The sequence below is a fragment of the Falco peregrinus genome, chromosome 5, assembly GCF_023634155.1.
Source record: "Falco peregrinus isolate bFalPer1 chromosome 5, bFalPer1.pri, whole genome shotgun sequence".
NCBI classification, from domain to species: domain Eukaryota; kingdom Metazoa; phylum Chordata; class Aves; order Falconiformes; family Falconidae; genus Falco; species Falco peregrinus.
The window spans coordinates 67,674,618-67,694,255 of record NC_073725.1 but is presented as its reverse complement, the minus strand read 5'-3'; the positions used below and the strand labels follow the sequence as shown (position 1 = coordinate 67,694,255).

The following is a 19,638-nucleotide window of genomic DNA, read 5'->3' as shown; positions in this document are numbered from 1 at the left end:
GTCCTGTAGCATTTGCCCCACAAACGCTTCTCAGAAGCAAACATAAGACTCCCTAGTGTTTTTGACACGGTTCACGTCAACATTCACTGCGCTGTTTCTCCATCCACAGAAAATTACACTGTACCCTAACACAGTTATTTTAAGAAACAGGATAAATAAGTCATTCTTTGGACATCAGAGATAATGAAACCTGGTTTCCAGGGGATCTGTGCCTTGTCACTTCCAAATGACATTGTAGTTCTTCCTGGGCACAGCTTTTCTGTAAGGATTCTCCAGCACTGCCTGGCCCACCGAGGGGGCAGTTATGGACTTCCCCCTCCTGTCATCTGTGCTTGTACTGCCCACAGCTCAGAGAAGGGAGATGCAAAAAGCCACAGTAAAGGAGCTGACTGTCGTGCTTCTGATCTTCATGCAATCCCCTGAGTTCTAGTGCGACCATTTAAGCTGCTAGCACATTCCCAGCTCTGCACAACCTCAGTCTAGACCATTTTTGTCCACTGATCCATGGTCACAGCATTAACAAACCAGCCATACATCTTTGAATTGAACAAATTCAAAGATCCTGCAACACCTGCAGGAAACTACCGAAACAGAACCAGGAACATGATCTCAGAACAGTATAAAGGAGCTGGCCAGTTAACTGGAGGAAGGGACCCTAACAAACACAGTATTTGACAGCGTTAACGCAAGACAGCTTTCATACAGGTTGCTTCAGCAGCTACAGGACAAATGTAGACACAAGGTGTTAACATGGATGAGCACTTAACACACTTTAGCAAGGTCTCTCCACAGAGATGCTCAGAGGAGCATGGCCAGGCACCTCAAAATATACCCTAAGTATGTGGTTTAGCCCTGCTGCACCACAGCTGCTCTCATCAGAGTTTCAGAAGCACAAATCCTGATACCAGAGTTCAGAAGATTCAGACAGAGGAGGACCCCATCCTGTCCTGGGGAAACCTGAGGGATTGTTTTGCCCAGCTGCCAGAAGGGCATTTGGGAACTACTTGGCCCAGCACTGTCAAGAGACCAAGCAGAAAACTGAAATCCAAACCAGCAAGTCACAATCCACTGCAAAACCAGCCTGCCCCACTGTTGTTCCACATCCCACTGTAACAGCAGTTCATATGCAGAAGACAAAAATAAAAATCCTTCCCCTGGAGGAGGGAAGCGTCACCAGATGCCGAACAGGAGTGTCTCTCCAACCCATTTCCCTTGCAGGTTGCCTGCTGCTGTTGCAAATTAGTGCAACAAACCTGGAGTGAAAACCTGCACTGAGCAAGCAAGTACAAAACGTGCCCTCACAGGGGGTGGCCAAAAGCAGCTTGTCCAGGGAGGCAACCTGACCAATTCATGTTCTTTGGCAGCAATTAGAAACCTCACTCAGCCTCACAACCCCTCCACATGCCACAAACTATAAACCTTGTGTCAAAAATAGCATTCTTATGACATGCAACCTGAAGAAACTCATTCTCTAGAAACAAAGCAGATTTCTGCAGCCCCACTCCTCTCCTCCACGACCAGCTGGCCTGCAGAGACAGAGGTCACAGCCAAGGAGACCCATCATAACGGGAGCAAATGGCTCCACACTGGGACCAAGAACATCTTTATGCAAAAAGACCAGTTGCAAGCAGGACAGGAGTCTCCCGTTGTAACGTATCTAGCAAACCTTGCAGAACGGAAGAGCCAGCAGAGCTTACAGTCAATCGTTTTCTTCTCCTCTGCAGTGAAGAGGACAGCTCGGCCGGGCTTCTCTGGGTGAGGCATTGGGTAACCATTTTCCTTTAGCTGCTCCTCAGTCATGAGATACTCCTTTAGTCGCCGGTACAAGGCAGCTCCTGCACACAAAGACAATGCTGATGCCAGATCACTTAAGGAGGGGCTGTTTCTCTTTCTGTGTTTTGCTTTATCAAGCCTCCTGGCAGGGACTCCCACTATTGTGAACTTGCTTCCACTGCCTTTGTTCAGGATTGACAAGGAGACAGGTGTTGGGGAAGTATTTTTTAAAATCTTGGTGCATGAGCTGATTTTGAACCTTTTCAACAACCAGCATTAAATCTGGAAAACACAGCCGAAACAGAAATTCTCCAAAGGGCCATCTTCACACCTTTTTGTTACCCAAGGTGAGACTTCTCTCATTTTAAGGTTTTAAACGCTTTAAGTGATAATTTGTAACACAGCCCAAGGAATAACCCTTAAAGGCCACCCACAGCTAGCTAAAAAATTCATTACCAGCTTTCTTCCCGATGTTTATTTTGGGCTGCTCGTTTCATTTCACAGAATAATTGTAACTTCTTGCACTCTGCTCAATATCTATTCTTTCGCTGTTATGTTAAACCCTTCCAATATTGCTGTGTACCCTTTGATGTTGCTTAGCTGAGCTATACAGGCCCTTTTAAGCTTTTGCCATGTCAATTTTTTCTGCTCTGTGGCCTCTCTGTCTCTTCTCTGATCTCCTCAACAATTTGCCTACATCTCTTGGCAACCAAAATACCCATAACTGATTTGAGCCAACATGAATAATGCTTGTGGCACAACCCTTTGGCTACGATACGACCTTACTATGACATTCGGAAACGTGAAATTGAGCCCTGCAGAGCAGATGGAGATATTTTAAGTTTGCCTTTTAATCTGACAGGCAAATTGTAAAGTACCGCTTCAGGGCAAGAAAGTTAATGTAAAATCCAGACAGAAATAAAAGCCCAAAAGTCAGTAATACCTAAAACACAAGAGGCAGCTCTGAACAGTTACTAATGCTACATCAGAGCCACATGGACTACATCAGTGAACTTGCAGCCCAAAGCAGGGAGGCAAGGAAGGCACTGATCGGAGCGGTGCACCTTCACCAAGCAACACCACAGCATTGTACTGCAGTTGGGTAATAACTCATAACACTGCCCCGCAGATAAATCACAGCACTTCATGCATCAGCCAGATCCTGCTCTCCCCAGTCACAGCGTTACAGCTCCAGCTATAACTTACAGGTTACAGCCTCGTCAGAGCAGGGTCTTACCTGTTAAATCCTCTGCTCTCAAGCTCCCTGACCGGTTCAGAGTAAAGCTTGTCTTAGCAGCAAGCTTCCCTCCCAGCACAGCTTCATGGGACACCACTTTCTTGTTACTTGTCTCTGCAGCGAGAAGAGGGATGCAGCAAAACAGGACAGAGATCAGGTAATCAGCTGAGTGACTTCAGTCCTAGAGTCTGGGGCACTACACATCAGCAAAAGGAGGACTCTTGATTTCTTGGTCCAGAAACTGGCATGTGTAAGGTGGTGGCCTAGCATTTTCATTCCAGCAATATGGGGAGCTTTCTGTTTGCAATGTCAGCCTACAACAGCTTTTTTTAAGGGCAGCAAGGACATTTTTACAGTTCCCCTGGGAACTCCTGTAGCTCTACCTGCTTATTCTGCACAGCAAGCCCTCCTACTGACCAAAAGCAAGAGAGGACTAAGCACAGAAGCAACTCGACCCAGTCATGTGCTGCACGGTGGCATCACCCACCCACAGTGAGCAGCTTTGTTGTTAGGTCCCTACAGACCAGACTCTCATGCTGAATCTTTCAACTTCTTTTAGAAAGGAGCTTCAGAGCTCAAGAATATGCTCAGCGCATCAGATAATGGCAGATAGGTGCTTTTTACTAATCATTAACTGGCAGCCCTCTCCTAAAGGCCAGCCTCCCAAGTTCAGCCACTCTGACTAATGGCCATGAAGGTAATGAAGACAGAGGGGAGAAAAGGGAAGAGACCAGGAAAAAAAAAATTCACAAGAACAGCACAAATTGATTGTTTAATGTACCCTCTCGAGAGCCAATAATGAAATGTCTTAACCCTCTTCGTTTCTCTCTTGAAGCTTAATGTGTGTAACAGATTTCTGTGGTGATGGACGAGTCTATCACTTTGAAGGCATCATGTGAAAGTTACTCCATTAGCGGGGCTTTTCATTTTAAAGAACTTGTGCTAAAAAAAAAAAAATCCATGTGGCATTATCTCCATTTAGGTTCAGACAGCCAACAAAGCATTGCAGGACTTGCCTCTTGAAGGCCCATTAAAGCTTGCCAGGCTATAAAAAGCTAACTGGAGTTGTTTGCCTTTCAGCATAATGCTTCTGAGAAATGGGTCTGTCTTTTCAACAAGTTTCTCTCCATGGCTTCTAATCCAAGCGGGGCTCCGATTATGAAAACCACAAACGTGGTACGTACTGTTCGTACTGGACGGGGAATTGGGCACTAGGCTTCGGAGCTTCTTTAAGGTGTTCACTGCCACATTCAGGTAGATGTTGCGACTGGTGCTACGTTCATAAGCCACCTTCTCTTCTGACAGAGCCTGCAAACAATGCAATTCATTACTATATACTCTCTTCCCACTACTGCTTTTGGAAAAAAAACATCTGGCTCTTAAAATACAGAATCCAAGTATGTTAGCAAAAAAAATTGCCTGTCAAGGAATTAAGTAATTAAGTTCAAATAAGAACATGGCACAAATATGTACTGGTTCTGGGGCCTGCTTCAGTGAGTAAGAGGAAAAAAAAGTAATTGTATTTTAAACAAAGTGCTGGAAGAAGCATATTTATGTGAAACCTTCCCTGACAGGTTAACAAAGCAGTTCTGGAACTGCCTGGGATAGGCTGTTTTCCCCACTTTGGTGACAAGCAATGAAAGGTCTTAACTGGCAAGAAAAGGAAGTTTGGCAAATGGTCATTCCTTGGATACAACAGGAACATTCCCCCTAGGGAGCTGTGAAGGTGAAATCCCACAAAGTAAATCCTCGTGGCATCTGCTTTGGTTACAAAACACACAATGTCCCATATTTACCCAACTACCATTAATGGCCAAAGTTTTCTAATAAAACACGTTACTTTCTTAACTCTGCTTTTGGAAATCCTACTAGACTATTCCCTACTGCTAAAAGCCTTCATAAACAGCAAGTTTTGCCAATTACATCTATCTACGAATTAAGAGCAGCCCTGAGGAAGACGACTTGGGGGTGATGGTGGATAAAAAGCTCAACACAGCCTGGCAATGTGCGCTTGCAGCCCAGAAAGTCAACTGTATCCTGGGCTACATCAAAAGCAGCGTGGCCAGCAGGTCAAGGGAGGGGATTCTCCCCCTCTGTTCTGCTCTCATGAGACCCCACCTGCAGTACTGTGTTCAGCAGTGAGGACCCCGACATAAGAAGGACATGGACCTGTTGGAACAAGTCCAGAGGAGGCCACGAAGATGGTCAGAGGGCTGGAGCACCTCTCCCATGGAGACAGGCTGAGAGAGTTGGGGTTGTTCAGCCTGGAGAAGAGAAGGCTCCCGGGAGACCTTAGAGCAGTTTCCAGTACCTAAAGAGGCTGACAAGAAAGCTGGGGAGGGGCTTTTTGCAAGGGTACATAGTGACAGGACAAGGGGGAATGGCTGTAAGCTGGAAGAAGATAGGTTTAGATTAGATATTAGGGAGATATTTGTCACTGTGAGGGGGGCGAGGTGCTGGCAGAGGCTGCCCAGAGCAGCTGTGGGTGCCCCATCCCTGGCAGTGTTCAAGGGCAGGTTGGACGGGGCTGGGAGCAACCTGGTCTAGTGGGAGGTGCCCCTGCCCATGGAACGAGGTGCTCTTTAAGGTCCCTTCCAACCCAAACCGTTCTGTGATTTTATCTCAAACACTTACTTTTGCTGGCTGAACAATGTGATTCCAGGTGGTTGCCGCTGTACCAGAACAAAAGGCCTTTTTGTCCAGCTTGACCACAACACACACTTCCCTCCATCCCTCTTCTGGGGTTATTAAAAAGATAGTGTATGCATTCTGAATTAAGGGAAAGATGAGATTTCCAACTGGAAACCCCCACTGCAATTACACTTTCTGTTGTACAGTCTGGAGTTATTTAATGCAATCTCTGCTACAGAATTGTATATAGATAGAAGAGTTTTCTGGGTTTGCTGCGATTTTAAATTTTAGGTGGTCTTAACCAAGGCAGAGGATGTCGTTCTCTGCTGCAGATTTTATTCATAAGCAGCAATCATCAGTACAGACCTTGTCAAACGCTTCCTGAGAGGAGGAGCAGAACTTCAGGCACTCATCAATGAAGAGATTGAGATATCTTTGACGAATGTTTGTCGGGACTTTAGCACCAAATTCTGTGGGAATAACAGGCCTCTGTAAGCTGGCGCTCTAGAGATGAGACAGAGAGAGAGAAAGAGGCTATTCAGAGTTTAAGTAGCATGTTGCTTTGAGACTTACATTTCCTGCTATGTTATTAATAGTGGCACGACTTCCTTTCTGAAAATCTGCCCAAAGCTAAACATAAAATGCATCATTTTTGGTACTAAAAATGGCACTTGAACCATGTTTCATTATGCAACTCGTGCATAATCCCAGTAGCATTAGTCACAACAGTACATTTACACATGCAAGCATTCCAGACCACGAAAAACGATGACATTTACATTAAGAGATTCAAGATTAGGATGGTACCAAGCACCACGCTTTGAACTGGAGACATGAATACATGACACCAGTTATGTGCATGACAGACACGTTTTTTTCTTTTGGTGCTCTGGCTGTGAAGAGAGAATGGGAGGCTCACTCCTGCCAGGCTGGCAGCCAGCTAAGTCATCACACTGTCTGTGGGATTCCTGTAACTTTACTGCACTGGGGTTTTCCTTCCTTTTTTAATGCCAATTGTGATGCTCCTGAAAGGATTTCCCCCTTAAGCTGAATGAAATGTTCTTCAGGCATAAAATGCACAAGCTGGACCAAGTTACAACCTACCACTGCAGTTTTCCATTTAACACCAGTTTATCCCCGAAATCACACAATTTGTCTCTTTCTCAGAGAAGAAACTGTACGTTCACCTCTAAAGCACTCAATTGTTTTGTTGGTCTTTCTCCATTAGACTCAAAAGATATCCATAAACCAAACCATCTGCTGCAATCTGTAATAAAAACAGCTCTATGGAAGATAAAGGCACATTCAAAGGTGAGCAACTGGTCCTATCTCAATGGGAAAAGTGCTCATTTTCCTCACAAAACTTCCACTCTGATGCTCTGTTCAAGGAGATTTGGTCCTTTTCATTACACACATATTTTCCCTCAGCCTTTAATATGATATCCTTAAGCACCTCAGTAAATCCTTTATCCTTTCAGTTGTTTATTTTTAATCGGCTTCAAGTTATATCTTAACTATGGTGACTTTTTGGGTGGGGAAGGAAGAAAATGACTTTTCACTCCTACAAAAATCAGAGTACGTTACAACATATCTTGACAAAAGATATCATCAATAAAGATCTCTTTAATCAAGTCCTGCACTAACCACACTTCTTGCCATCCACTCCAGCAAACACCATCCACACATGAGGAACTATTCTCAATTGTCTTAGCAAGTAACGTTCTGCAGTGCTCATGGGGAAAGGAGGGACTTCTTTGCTAAGGAACTCATAGCAAAAGTACCCAAAGATGGGCAAGTATCCCAGAAAAAAAAAATAATATATTTTTGGGAAAAAAACCTCTTTTAACAGTAGCATGAAGTTTAAATGATCACATTTTAACTATACAGGTCATCATGGGACATTATCCATAACCACCTTCCTCAGTATGGCCCACAAAGCCTGGGAAGGGCGTGAATCCAGCCATGCCTTTTAAATACAAGAGGCTCCAAGTCCCTGACACACAGAGCTACACACCGAGCCAGACAGCACAACAGAAGACTCAAACTAAGATGATCAATATTCAAAGAGATCAGAGCAGCACTTCAGTATTTCTTTTTAAGCTCCTACCCCTCAAGTGTTTCATTTTTTATACAACGCTATCGAGGAAAACCACAGGAAGAAACCAACCCATTTAATCAACCTAATCAAAACACCGCTCTTCAGAGGGTGCTAAGTTTGCAGCAGCACAGTTAAACATAGCACCCTCAATGGGGAAGGAAACCAGAAAGATTTTTCACATTTTTCTCACCTGTAAGGAGGGAACGTGTGCTATCCTTTTCGGCACAATGGTGCTGGTGGTCTTTGAAGCCATCCCAGCTAAGGTGCAAGCCTTCAGAGAAAGGGTGGGTGCTTCAGAGTCATTGGAAGGTGTGACACTCCTACCAGCAACAGTCGTCTTGGTACTCACGAGGCCTGCAAGAAACAGAAAACATATTTAGGTAGAAATCCTGTCACTGGGCTTCAAGTTGCTAGAATGAACTTACTATAAAAGGCCCATGCTGCAAGCTGTGATTTTTTCAAATGGAAGCCTCCAAAGGGATACAAATTGGGTAATTTTACCACCTTACAGGCAAGAATGAAGGAACCTTCTGCCACGAAACGTGCCTCATTTCTCTTTGTTTTGGGGTAACTGAGTCAGCAGAGTTTAAAGAGGTAACCCTGTCAGCTAGAATGCACTAACTGCCCATCACGTCAGCTCTGAGTCCTTCTGACTACAAAGGGATACCACTGAACATTAATTAGTACTTCCCTCCTGTTCGTGTCACCTCTGAAGTCTTAAATAGAAGAGCGAATGAGAAGCAAACACGCTCCAAGGAAGAAATAGAAAAAAAACAGGCTGAAGCGAGGGAGGCTGGGTGAGACAGGTGGGGGAACGGAGCTGTACTTTTCAGAACACGATGGAATTTCTCAGGGGAAAGATCTTCCACTGGTCACTATCAGCACCGACTCAAGTCATGGCCTATCCTACACATCTGATAGTTCCACATCTGCTCGGGAGAAATTTAAACAGAAGACAGTGTCTTTTACCAGGGTGAGGACAGGACAGCAATCACAAACAATGCTGCTGACTTACTTTGTTTGGCTGCTGTGGAAAGGGCTACATTTGGCACGTGAGCAATCCTCTTCTTTTCTCCTGGCAAAGAAAGAGAGGCCTTTTGAACGGCCACAGCCAGCTGTGCCGCCTGCTGCTGAGCCAGCTGGATCCTCTGGTAACAGACCTCCTGAGCAGTGGGGGGACGGTACGGCCGGATTACGGGCTTGCTCGGGACCTCTGCCTGCACGGACAGAAAGGTTTTAGAGCCAGCATGCTTGCCTGCTCAGTCCCCAGCCTCTGGCTTCCATTCACCCAAGAAAGGTCTCTCTTTCTCTCCCCCTCTCTGTTAGGAAATGCAGGTTTTTGAGAGGAGATGATCCCAACCACCTTCCAGAACAAAATACTTAGTCACCCGCCAATACCCACAACGTTCATGATCTGCCCTCCGGCAAGGCCTCGCAGCACTCTGGCATGTTCCTAAATTGAGACGTGGTATCTGAACTGCTTGTTTAATGGCATGATGCTTCCCATCACTGTGCCTAACCCACTTCTGGACTCTGTCAATACTCTCAAGCTCTACAGTCTTGCACTAGAAAATTAATCTAGCCCTGTGCTGCCTACTGCGTGCTTCTTTAGTTTATACTGCAATGAAAAAGCAACCAACTATTCTCCGTTCCCCTTTGCTGAGTTTTACAGTGCTCTCCCTCTCCATCCTTCCCACGTTGAAGAACCAGTGCCATCTACCCTTGCATTACAGAAGCTCCCCACCTCCCAGCAGCCTTGTTTCAAGTCTCTAGTTCCTGTAACTACTTAAAAGTCTCACATGTGTGTATCTATGGGATTAGAACATTACAGAAACTGAGCTCTGAATTCTAAACAGGCTCTGCCCCTGCCTACTTCTGGAGGCATTTCACCGCTTCCGCTGTTACTAGCACAAACAAGTTACACATACATTTTCTTTGATGTCCAAATGTAGGTTGCAGGAAAGGTGCCAGAAATTATGTCAGCAAAGAGAGAAGTTTTCTAGCAGCAGAAGTGCAAGAGAAGCAGCAGTAGTACAAACTTCTCCACATTACTTAATAACCTTTGAAATCTGAGACAGGCCTCCCCTCCTGAGGTTTCTTCAGAGAAGGGTGTGCTTGCACAGCCCGTGTGGAACACAGCATTTCTGAGACTGCAAATTGGGGGCAAGCTGGCACCTCCTGCATTCCTGGTCTCTGATGCCGACACCAGCTTCTGGATACCAAACTGAGCACAATCAGCCATTAAATTATAATTACAGACTTCTGAGCAGGACAGGACACTCATTTTCTGCCTCACCTTCAATTCCTTTGGCCCACCATTCCCCCCAGCAACTAAACTAGAACTCAGCTCCCTCCCCTTCTGCTTGCTCAGTCCTCGAGCTATAAATCACAAGCAAGACTGAGCAAATACTTGACTTGGAGGGACACAGCAAAGCGTGAGGCTCAACTCTGCGCATAAAAGCAGCAGTTCAGGTCTTACAGCACCTCCTGAACAGACTTGGCAGCAGCACCAAGCTAAGATACTCCAGGGAACACACGTCCCGGTCTGTGCTCGTGGCACCTGCTGCTGAGTGCACCAGATCGGCTCTGTTTGCCCATGCAATGGCTGTGCTGGGGCTCACATCTTTGGAAAGCATTTTGGGATCAGCTATCCCATTAAGTAAATGTATTTAAAGGTTTGTACATGTCTAAAAGGCACCTATTTACAATAAATATTTGAGTTAATTAATTTCCAACCCATTTGCTTCAGTCTCTTATCTCTTCACTTTGGAAGAAAGGGCCCTTATCAAAACACATGAACTGGCTGAAGATATGTAGTTAAAATAAAATGCGCTGTATTGACCTCAGGGCTTCAAATTATTAAAAGCAAAGAAACCTTTTCTAGGTTGAGAGGAAAGAACAATTAATTTGGACTACCCAGCTCGAATCAGTGTGTAAGTCTCCGCTCTTATCCTGTTGGAAAATATAACTTGTTAATCTGTGCTCAGCACCTGGAGGGAAATACATTAAACCCTCAGAGAAAACACGAATTAAAATCCCACTGAGAAAGAAATAAAAAAAATCAGAATGTCTTCCTTGCCTTTTTTAAATTCTTCTCCTCTGTATTTAAAGTATTTTCACAATTGTGAAAGAAGAGTATCAAACAAGAGACTGTTGATATCTTGCCTGATTCAGAACAAATATAAGGTAATGGTTTTAAACATGACAAACCTCCCTCAGCTAACTTGTAGGTCCACAACACAAAGAAAAGTACCACCAGACAGACTGAACTTGTGTCCAGTTAATTTTTATCTAAGTGATTAAATGAAGCTCTACTGCAGATAAATGAACATCTCAATCCATCCCAATGAGTTACAAGGAGCAGAACTGACATACTCTTCCATAGCTCACCCTTAGTTTTATGGGAGTTTAATGGAGTTTTGCTGCCATTTGTAACAGATGTTTAACCATATTTTTCAGAAATCAGAAAGGGGAGGGAAGCAAACTGACACAGATTCCAGCACAAACAACTCGTGCACTGCTGCATGAACCTGGGACTGCATCAGTTTCCAGTGTCGTAACAGGACAGAAAATCCCTACTTTAAAGAATCTAAACTTCTGCTTCTAAAAGTTGCACTTACATTTCCTTGTTTGACAAGATGAGAGATCCTTCTTTTTTGGCCAGGAAACAAGGTAGTTAAATTATCTTCCGTCTTTTCTTCGCTTCCTTCCTCTTTGGATAGCTAGAAAACAAAAGCAGCAGCTTCCAAAACTGAATGGACTTGAAGATCCCTCTCAATGAGGGGATCTGAAAAGTCTCCTTTTAGGTTAACAGAAATCCTGGCAGGTAAGAGCAACGTGAGGTCAGCTGCTGAACTACTAAAACAAGCCTTGTTTTGAACCCAATAGCCACCAACGAAGCCACCACCAGCAGCATTACAGTTCCCACCCCAGCAGTTGCTCCATGAGCTGTGCACCAGGCATGATCCGGGACAGCCCCTACCTGCCACGAGAGATTTGCACATCCTTCTCCTGCCAGCCACTCGCACACCTCACTTTTCACGGCATTCTTAAAATCCAGGGGGGTTGGGGGTGTTATTTTGGGTTATTTGGGTTTTTTCGTAAGAACTTGGGAGCTGACTCATTTCTGCCCTTGTATAACATGCTGCCAGAGCAGGTCCTGAAAACCTGCTCAGCACCAAACCACAGTGCCTGCACTCCCCATGTAGGGAAATGTTTCTCTGCAGTTTTATCCACAGCCGTATCTGCAGAAAGACTGCAGCGACAAATCCCCAGGTCACACGCTTGTATGGCCAAAAATCCAGGAGGAAGTAACAGCACCTCTCCAGCTAAAGCTGCCTCCGAGCCAGCATCTCAGACTTGCTCCTGGGGAGGGGAAGAAACCACTTTAAAATCTTTGAATTTGACTTGGCCGTTCATTTATACGAAACACACTTCACAAGTTTATTTTTCAAAACTAGCTGCTCTCCAGTCAATCTGGCTTTCAGTTCCCCAGCACAACCCCTGGCAAAGCTCTGAGGAGAGACAAGCTTGACAATCCCTTAGAAATTCAGCAATGAAGCTGAAGGCTGGATTTGGGGATGAGCTCTGGCTCCACTTAGGCTGAGCTCGTGTTCATCACCACAGGGGCATTCTGGATGAGCACTTCACACTGAATCACTCTGCTCTCTAGGAACTAGCTAAGTCTGTTAATTCAGTTACATCCCTTAATAAACTCTCTCACAAAGCAATCCTTTCTGGTAGGACAGTACCGCACTGCCCACATGTACCTTCCCTCCAGACCAGCACACTACTGAGACCAAATGACACGGGCTCCAGCTACAAAATTATTCCAAAAACAAAAGAATTCCCCGTGACCAACCTCACCTACCAGAAACACAGCAGGGAAGCAGGTACCTACTTACAAACACCCATCTCTCAAAGAAGGACCCCTCGGCTCCAATGCTTGTTCCTCCCTTTCCCAAACAGGGGGAAATTAAGTTTCAGTGCAGCGATATAAAGGTAAAGCACATGCAAAGGAAACACACGTGGTTGCTGACAGCTGAACATTGCCATTCCATGCCAGAATTAAGTGTTTGCAGTGAGAGGCAGCCCCTGGTTCAGCACTTTCTGAATTCAGCCCATTTTGAATCACCCCACATTTGAAAGCTCTACACAGATTAGTATTTGCCGCTATAGGTTGTGTGCCCTTAAACTATTTTCCTTTAAACAGGGCAATTTGGAGAAACAAAGCCAAAAATAAAGTGCTTTTTCCTAGTTGGGAATTATATAAACACTGAAGAGAGAACAGCTGAATTTTAAACAAGCAAAATCAAGTAATGCTTAATAGTTCAGAAGAGAATCATTACACTGAACGGCTTTACGCAGTTTTTTCCACCAAGGCATTTCATATGAGCGTAAAAAAGGTCTTTACTTGTCAGCAACACAGACTTCTCTCCGAACAGATCGGGGACATTATTACAACAGAGAGTTCAGCAAAAAGCTTTAATAGTCCAGCTATTCTTTTCAAAAAGATGAGCTCTCCCCACCACGCTGCAGATCCCAGCTCACTTTGTCCTCCACATACAGATAGTCATGAATGGAAGAATTTCTGTCCATGGCCACTTCACGCACCCAACTAACAAAGCCTGAAAGCCAGCATCAGTATCTGATGCTGTTTTCAGAAGTCAACAAGCAATCATACCGGGAGAAATTGCCTTTCCACCATGCAGCCACAAGGTTCCTGCTGCACTCCCCCTGCCCCTCCTTCAGACCAATAATCGCAAAGGGAGCCTTCCCATGTTTGAAGGGGTCTAACCTGGAACACACTGGAAGCCCTGATGGCCTCCCAGTACCTCTGTTACCTTTTGGATGCACGACAGCTGCAGCTGAAGCCACTCAGTAATTCCTTGGATAGACACACTTGTCCTTTGGTACCCCCTCCCTCCCAGCACACTGAGGGCACCTGATTTTGTCTACCCCTACTTCCCTGCCTCAGATGCTGTTAAGAGGATCACTGCAGGCAGCTGCTTTCTAGGTTTTTACACTTGCTCTGTTCTGGTTTAATCTCCAAAAACGAGGGTCTTGCATCCTCCAGGGACCACCTCAGTTACTGGCAGAAGCCTTGTATGTAAATGCTGTCTTTTTATCTCCTTATTCTGAAATCCTTTGTATCTTTTTAAGAAATGTTACCCTCTGTTTCTTATTTATGCCACCTACAAGGTATCCAGAGATCCTCATAAAATATCTGCAGTATGCATTTAAAATAGGAAACCGTAACCTGAGGAGTCTCCAAAGCGTCCAGTGCCAACTACAACGGCTTCCTTGCACCAACACATTGTCCTGTTTCTACCTGCCACTATGTTCCTTAAACTATGCCGCAACAAGAAGGCATCACCCAGATCAGCAAACTTGGAACAGCTTTGAAACACCCACAACACACTCTCTGAAGCCTTTTCCGCAGCCATCCAGGCCACCATGGTTCTTAGACCAGATGGAGACAGAAGCAACTGATAACCCTGAAAGCTACAGGCTTTCCACACAAAAGGTAATTGAATCCTTACATTTCACAGCAGCTTTCAATCCAGCAGGTAAATTCAGGTGCAAACTCTTCAAAGCACTCAGTCATGACAAGGATGAGATTCTTCCAACATAGGGAGTCTCCCTCCATAGCCCTCTTCAACTACTTGAAATAAGCAACACCACTAAACCAAACCAGAATCCTTTCACATTTAGAGGTGAAAGAAGCAACCAACCCACCCAAATCAGCATTACCTGTTTCCCCAGTCTTCCCTTGTCTTCAGTTTTCACATCTGTAGATTCATTAAAAATCCTGAGACACTCTTCCATTGGATCTGTCTCAAAGTCCAAGTCCTTCTCAAGGATGGAATAATCAATGTCATCAGATGTCGAGGAAGATGACGATGACGACTTCGACAATTTAGAGCGTTTCACTTTCTTTGTCCCTTCATTTTCACTCTCAGACTCTGAACCACAGTCTTCACCGTCTGAGCTCACGTCAAGTAATGTGGATGGCAAAGGCCGGCCTTTGTCATCGTCATCTCCACTCTCATCGCCAAACAGGTCAACGTGACTCAAACTCTGCTGCTTCTGACCCTTCTTCAGATCTCCTTTTCCTGTAGAACTGACCTTTTCTTTCTTTCGCTCTAGTGCTGAAGTCTTGGTCCCTTTCTCTTTGTTTTTACGACCAGAAGTTTCCTTACCATTCTTCACATCATCTGTTTTCAGCTTGGAGTCTTTCTTGCTGCTCCCCAGCTTCTCTGGGCTAGAGCCTTTGACGACACTCTCGCTCTTGCTTTTCCCTGAACTACTGCTGGCAGACTTGGATTTTTCTTTCTTAAGCCCATCCACTTTTTCTGACTTCTGTTTTTCAGGTTTCTTTAAATTCCCATCCGTTTTCAGTCTGACACTTTTATCTTTGCAGTTTTTCTCTTCATTCTTGGTTTTTAATTTATCTTCTTTCTTGAGCACTTTTCCTGTATTTTTACTCTTCTCCTTCTTACCAACATCACTGAGGCCAGGTTTACTAACATCTGATTTCTTCCTTTTTGTTTTGTCTTTTGAGTCTTTGTTTTTATTTTCAATTTCCTGGTCATTCTTACCAGAACACAATTTCCCTGCTTTTGCATTCTTGTCTGATAAGTTTTTGGCAAGATTTTTCTGTGAACTTGGAAGGTCTTCCCCACCATACTGCACTGCCGCTTCTTTGCTATCCTGGGAAGCAGCGCCATCCAGTTTGGTGCTCTGCTCTTTGTTGGATAACCCGTCGTTTGACTCACTTTCAGAACCGGCTTTTGATTGTGAACTAACGGAAGTTGGTTTATATTCCACATCAGCCTCATCTTCAGAGGAAGAGAACCTGGCACACACTTCATAGTCATCGGGTACTTCACAGAGCTTCTTCCGTGAAGGAGAGTAAGATTCCTCATAACTGGGCACCCTACCCCTTTTAGACCCTTTTGGGTCCTTTGTTGTGGCTTTGCTCAAAAGCCTGGCTGAGTAATTTGAAAGTGGGTCATATTCCAAGTCTGTAGAAGGCTTAGAGTCATCAATCACATATTTATTGTTAGTGACAGTGCTACTGTATTTCTTATTCTGTACTACAGACTTGGGAACATATTCCAGCGAGCTACCTTTAGATCGGGAAGTATCCAAAGTGTATTTACTTGACTGGCTAGCAGCAGCAAGAGGAGTAGGGTTGTAGTCAGAGTTATTATTAAAGCTGTAGCTACCTGGATTATACTCTAAGGAGGTAAATGAATCATTTTGTGTCCCAGCAGCCGATATGGGTGTATTCGAAATGAGTGAGGAGGCCTCTGAAGCACTGAACTCCTTGGTTGTTTCTAGCAGCTCCTCATACTTTTTCTGCTCTCTCTCAACTTCGTTTTTGACTGCCTCAATGGCCTTGTTGACCAGCTCCAGCTCCAGAATACCGGGTGTCACATCTGCAATGTCAGCCAGAGTACCATCCTCCGCCTCCAGCGAGGGCCTCGGAAGCTCTGGATTGTAGGGATCATATCCTCGCTCTGTAAAAGAAAGAAAAATTAACTTACTGCCCACAATTCAGGTAGCATTTTCTTGATAATAAAATTTTTAAAAAGGTCTTTTTAAGATCTGCTCTCATCAAAACCCAATACTGAGAGGCACTACCAAAAGCCATGCTCTCATCACCACAGAATGCCAAAAGCCACCAGTGATGTTCTCTGGACAGTGGCAGGTGTGTGGCAAGAATGTATTTTATGAACTACTCCAGGATCTTGAGGACCAGAGATCTATTAACAAAGTGCTTTTATTACTCACAGAAAAGCTCTATAAATTAAATATTCTTCGGGGCACCAAAGAATAATCACTGTATTAGGACCAAGAAGAGCTGAGTATGCACGGAATTATCTGCCTAATTGAATGAAGCAACCAAGGGAGGAAAGAGGATTCCAATACGAAAACTGTGGATTAGGTTCTCACTTATCAATGCCAATGCCTAAAGCCCACTGAAAGCCTCCAATATTCCTCAAAGCTCACTACTTCTCACGGCAGCTGCAGGAAAACCAGTCTTATTTGGACTGACAGAGTGCTACTAGTAAGAAAAAACTACAAGTACAAAGGCAACAACTCAACCACACAGAACGACGACCAAGACAGGAACATTAACATCCAGAATGTTTCTTTTTTCTGACATTTGTCTTCTCAGACAAGTCCCTTTAGTACCCTCTTTTACACAGGCATTTCTAGGACTATGATGCTGCACAGCTCCTCCAGCCACAGCTTACAGGAGAGCTTTTGGTGAGTGATGATCCACCCTACGGAACTACATGGAAACACCAAAGCAACCTGTCCAAGGGACAGCTTACAACTGGAGAGCCCAGCAAAGTTAATCTTGTAATATCCATCCTGAAAAGGACATGGGAGCAGCTGTCACAACATAAACTCTCTACTTTCTGCCATGATATTCCAAACTCTCCCACCTACCTTTCCAACTCACGGTGAAAAGGAAGGGAAGAGGACATCATTCACACACGTGTGCAGAGCGACAGCCATCCTGCTTGCCACAGAACAGGCAAGAAAATAACTTCACCTTGAAAAAGTAGACTTGTAATGGAGGAACCCAGCAATAAAGATGACTGCATTCAGTCAGCTAACAGGAGCTACAGGTAAGTTCATGGCTGCTTTTTGACTCTGAAAATTTTCAATCCTTGTTTTATCATAGTGTCTCCCAACGCTGCTATTCCAGAGGAACTTTCTGTTCTTTGCTAGAAGGATAGCAGTAAAACTGGCTTTCCAACATGAAAACAGATTATCAAAACAGGTATAAATATTAGCCTAACAGCTGATAAAGAACGGAGATCCTCCATACCAGCCACCTCATTTCACACCACTTTGCAAAACATCAACTCCTTAGTGGTAGAGGAGACCAGTTCAATGAAGTCTGGAGGAGTCAGCTATTAACCTCTAACTCAAGATGGAGATGTAAAATTTAGCACAAGCATTGTTGAAGGAACAGCTGAAATCCTGGTAATTTGTGCAGAGATAAGTATTAGGTGGCCTATAAACAGAGGCGAGAACACCGAGTCTGGATCTAAAGACTTCCCAAAAGAAAAAAACCCCACACTTTACCACACCAAACAAAAACAAAACACACATACCCCTGCAAAAAACAACAAACCCCCAAACTACACAAAAGACATCTTGTCCACACAGAAAAGCAAACCTTTTAAAATATATCAGGATACAGAAAAAGTAGAAGACAACCTAAGCATAGACCTGGTGTCTGATTCTCTGCTGTTCATCTATAGTATGAAACTAATTGCACCTTTTCTTTCAGGAGAATGACCAGATGTAAAAATACATTATAAGCTCCGAGAACGCCAGCAGGCTTTGAGATATCGTCATGAAAGAGCTCTTTTGTAGGTGTGTAGGAGGCCTGGTGTATTACCCAAGTGCTGCTGATCAAAGGCTACCTTTTCCATGAAAGACACTTGTGTAAGTGGGCTCCAAGCCACTAATCAGGACTGTCACCTTTGGCCACGACGCATTTGCAGATGATGTAGTGAAAACACAAGCAGAAGGGGGAGTTTATACACACACACATATATATATATACGGAGAGCCATACACACACGAGTCTCCACAGTCAGAGAGGTTACATATGCTAACTGAAATCAGGCTGCCTTTTCAGATGCCTAATTATACTCTCAAGAACGTCGGAGAGGAAAGGCTCTCTGGGTGGCTGAGCCCAGCACCACACAGGCAGGTACCCAGCTACACCCACACACCCCTTTTTACAACCTGGATACACGATTCAAATGACTCTTCTTCAGCTTTTGCATTTATTCTTCTCCATTTCAAACACTCACATGAATACCCGTGGTGTAAAGAAAGGTTACAAGATGAACTACACCGGTTTTGCTACTCTGAGACACAAAATGTGTGCACTATTTCTGCTGAAGCAAAACAAGAGAGAGGCACCACGTAGTGAAATAACTCTTTTTGGATGGATGTAAAATTGAGACTCTGCACTGTCCTTTGAGAATCACAAGATAATGAGACTTAGGAAGACAACTCCTTATAGGATTGTGAACTAAACTGCTATCAGGACACTTTTAAAAATACAAACTATTTTAATAAATTAATGTACCTCAAACCTATGAAGTAGTCCTTCTGAGACACAAAACAGTAAAGTTAACACCAATACTATACAAAACAAGTTATTAATAATTTACATAGGACGTCAGCAAACAATTGATTCAACCTAAAACTACTTTAGAAGATACAAAAATGAGCTGCACTTAAATCAGACGTTTCAGCAGAGCATACAAAAGTGTAGAACAAAATTCTTCCAAAAAAACAAGGTTGACTATTTTTTTTCCTGGTGACAGTCATGTTGCTTCTGGGAAACGAGGCCTCAGTTCTGAGGTGGAGCTGTTTTATTACAGAGCTTCTACAAGCTAACGACTCCTCGCTGTACACTGGTCCTTCTAGTTTGTGCAACCGGCAAAGGCAGTAAACAAAGGCTGACATTAAATGAATAATGGGAGTACAAGGTCACCTGTTTGATGTTAAAACTTATTTTACAATGAATCATTCAGGAGAAAAAGACGTCTTTTTTTTTTTCAAGCACCCTACCACAACACATTCTTCACATGCTTCAAATACAGAAAAGCCCAAATGTATGACAGGTACTGGTTGTTGTAAACCGGCAAGTATTGGAAGAGGAGTCAAGCTCTTGCATGCATGCAGGAGATGGACGGCAACTACCTGCCTTCCAGAGGTAACAGAGTTACTAAGCAGTGCTGCTGCTAAACAAAGGGGAGGCAAAAATTAGAAACTCCCAAATTTACAGCAATTAGGATCTCAAAATGGAAAGGTTTGCTGGCCAACCCGCAGAGGGACCAGCACAGGCCGA

The 19,638-nt window shown here is 44.2% G+C and overlaps 1 protein-coding gene across 3 annotated transcripts in view; it reads right to left on the bottom strand.

Annotated features, from left to right (window-relative positions):
• The window catches only part of REXO1 (RNA exonuclease 1 homolog), a 40,535-nt gene that overhangs the window by 11,585 nt on the left and 9,312 nt on the right, over positions 1-19,638 (bottom strand). For all 3 annotated transcript variants that reach the window (XM_055804741.1, XM_027791552.2, XM_027791553.2), the window contains exons 2-9: positions 14,493-16,264; positions 11,360-11,461; positions 8,755-8,956; positions 7,930-8,093; positions 6,008-6,145; positions 4,195-4,318; positions 3,011-3,124; positions 1,698-1,835 (exon numbers count right to left, since the gene is read on the bottom strand). In XM_055804741.1, coding sequence (XP_055660716.1) covers positions 1,698-1,835; positions 3,011-3,124; positions 4,195-4,318; positions 6,008-6,145; positions 7,930-8,093; positions 8,755-8,956; positions 11,360-11,461; positions 14,493-16,264 — 2,754 coding nt within the window. The remainder of the gene's footprint in view (positions 1-1,697; positions 1,836-3,010; positions 3,125-4,194; positions 4,319-6,007; positions 6,146-7,929; positions 8,094-8,754; positions 8,957-11,359; positions 11,462-14,492; positions 16,265-19,638) is intronic.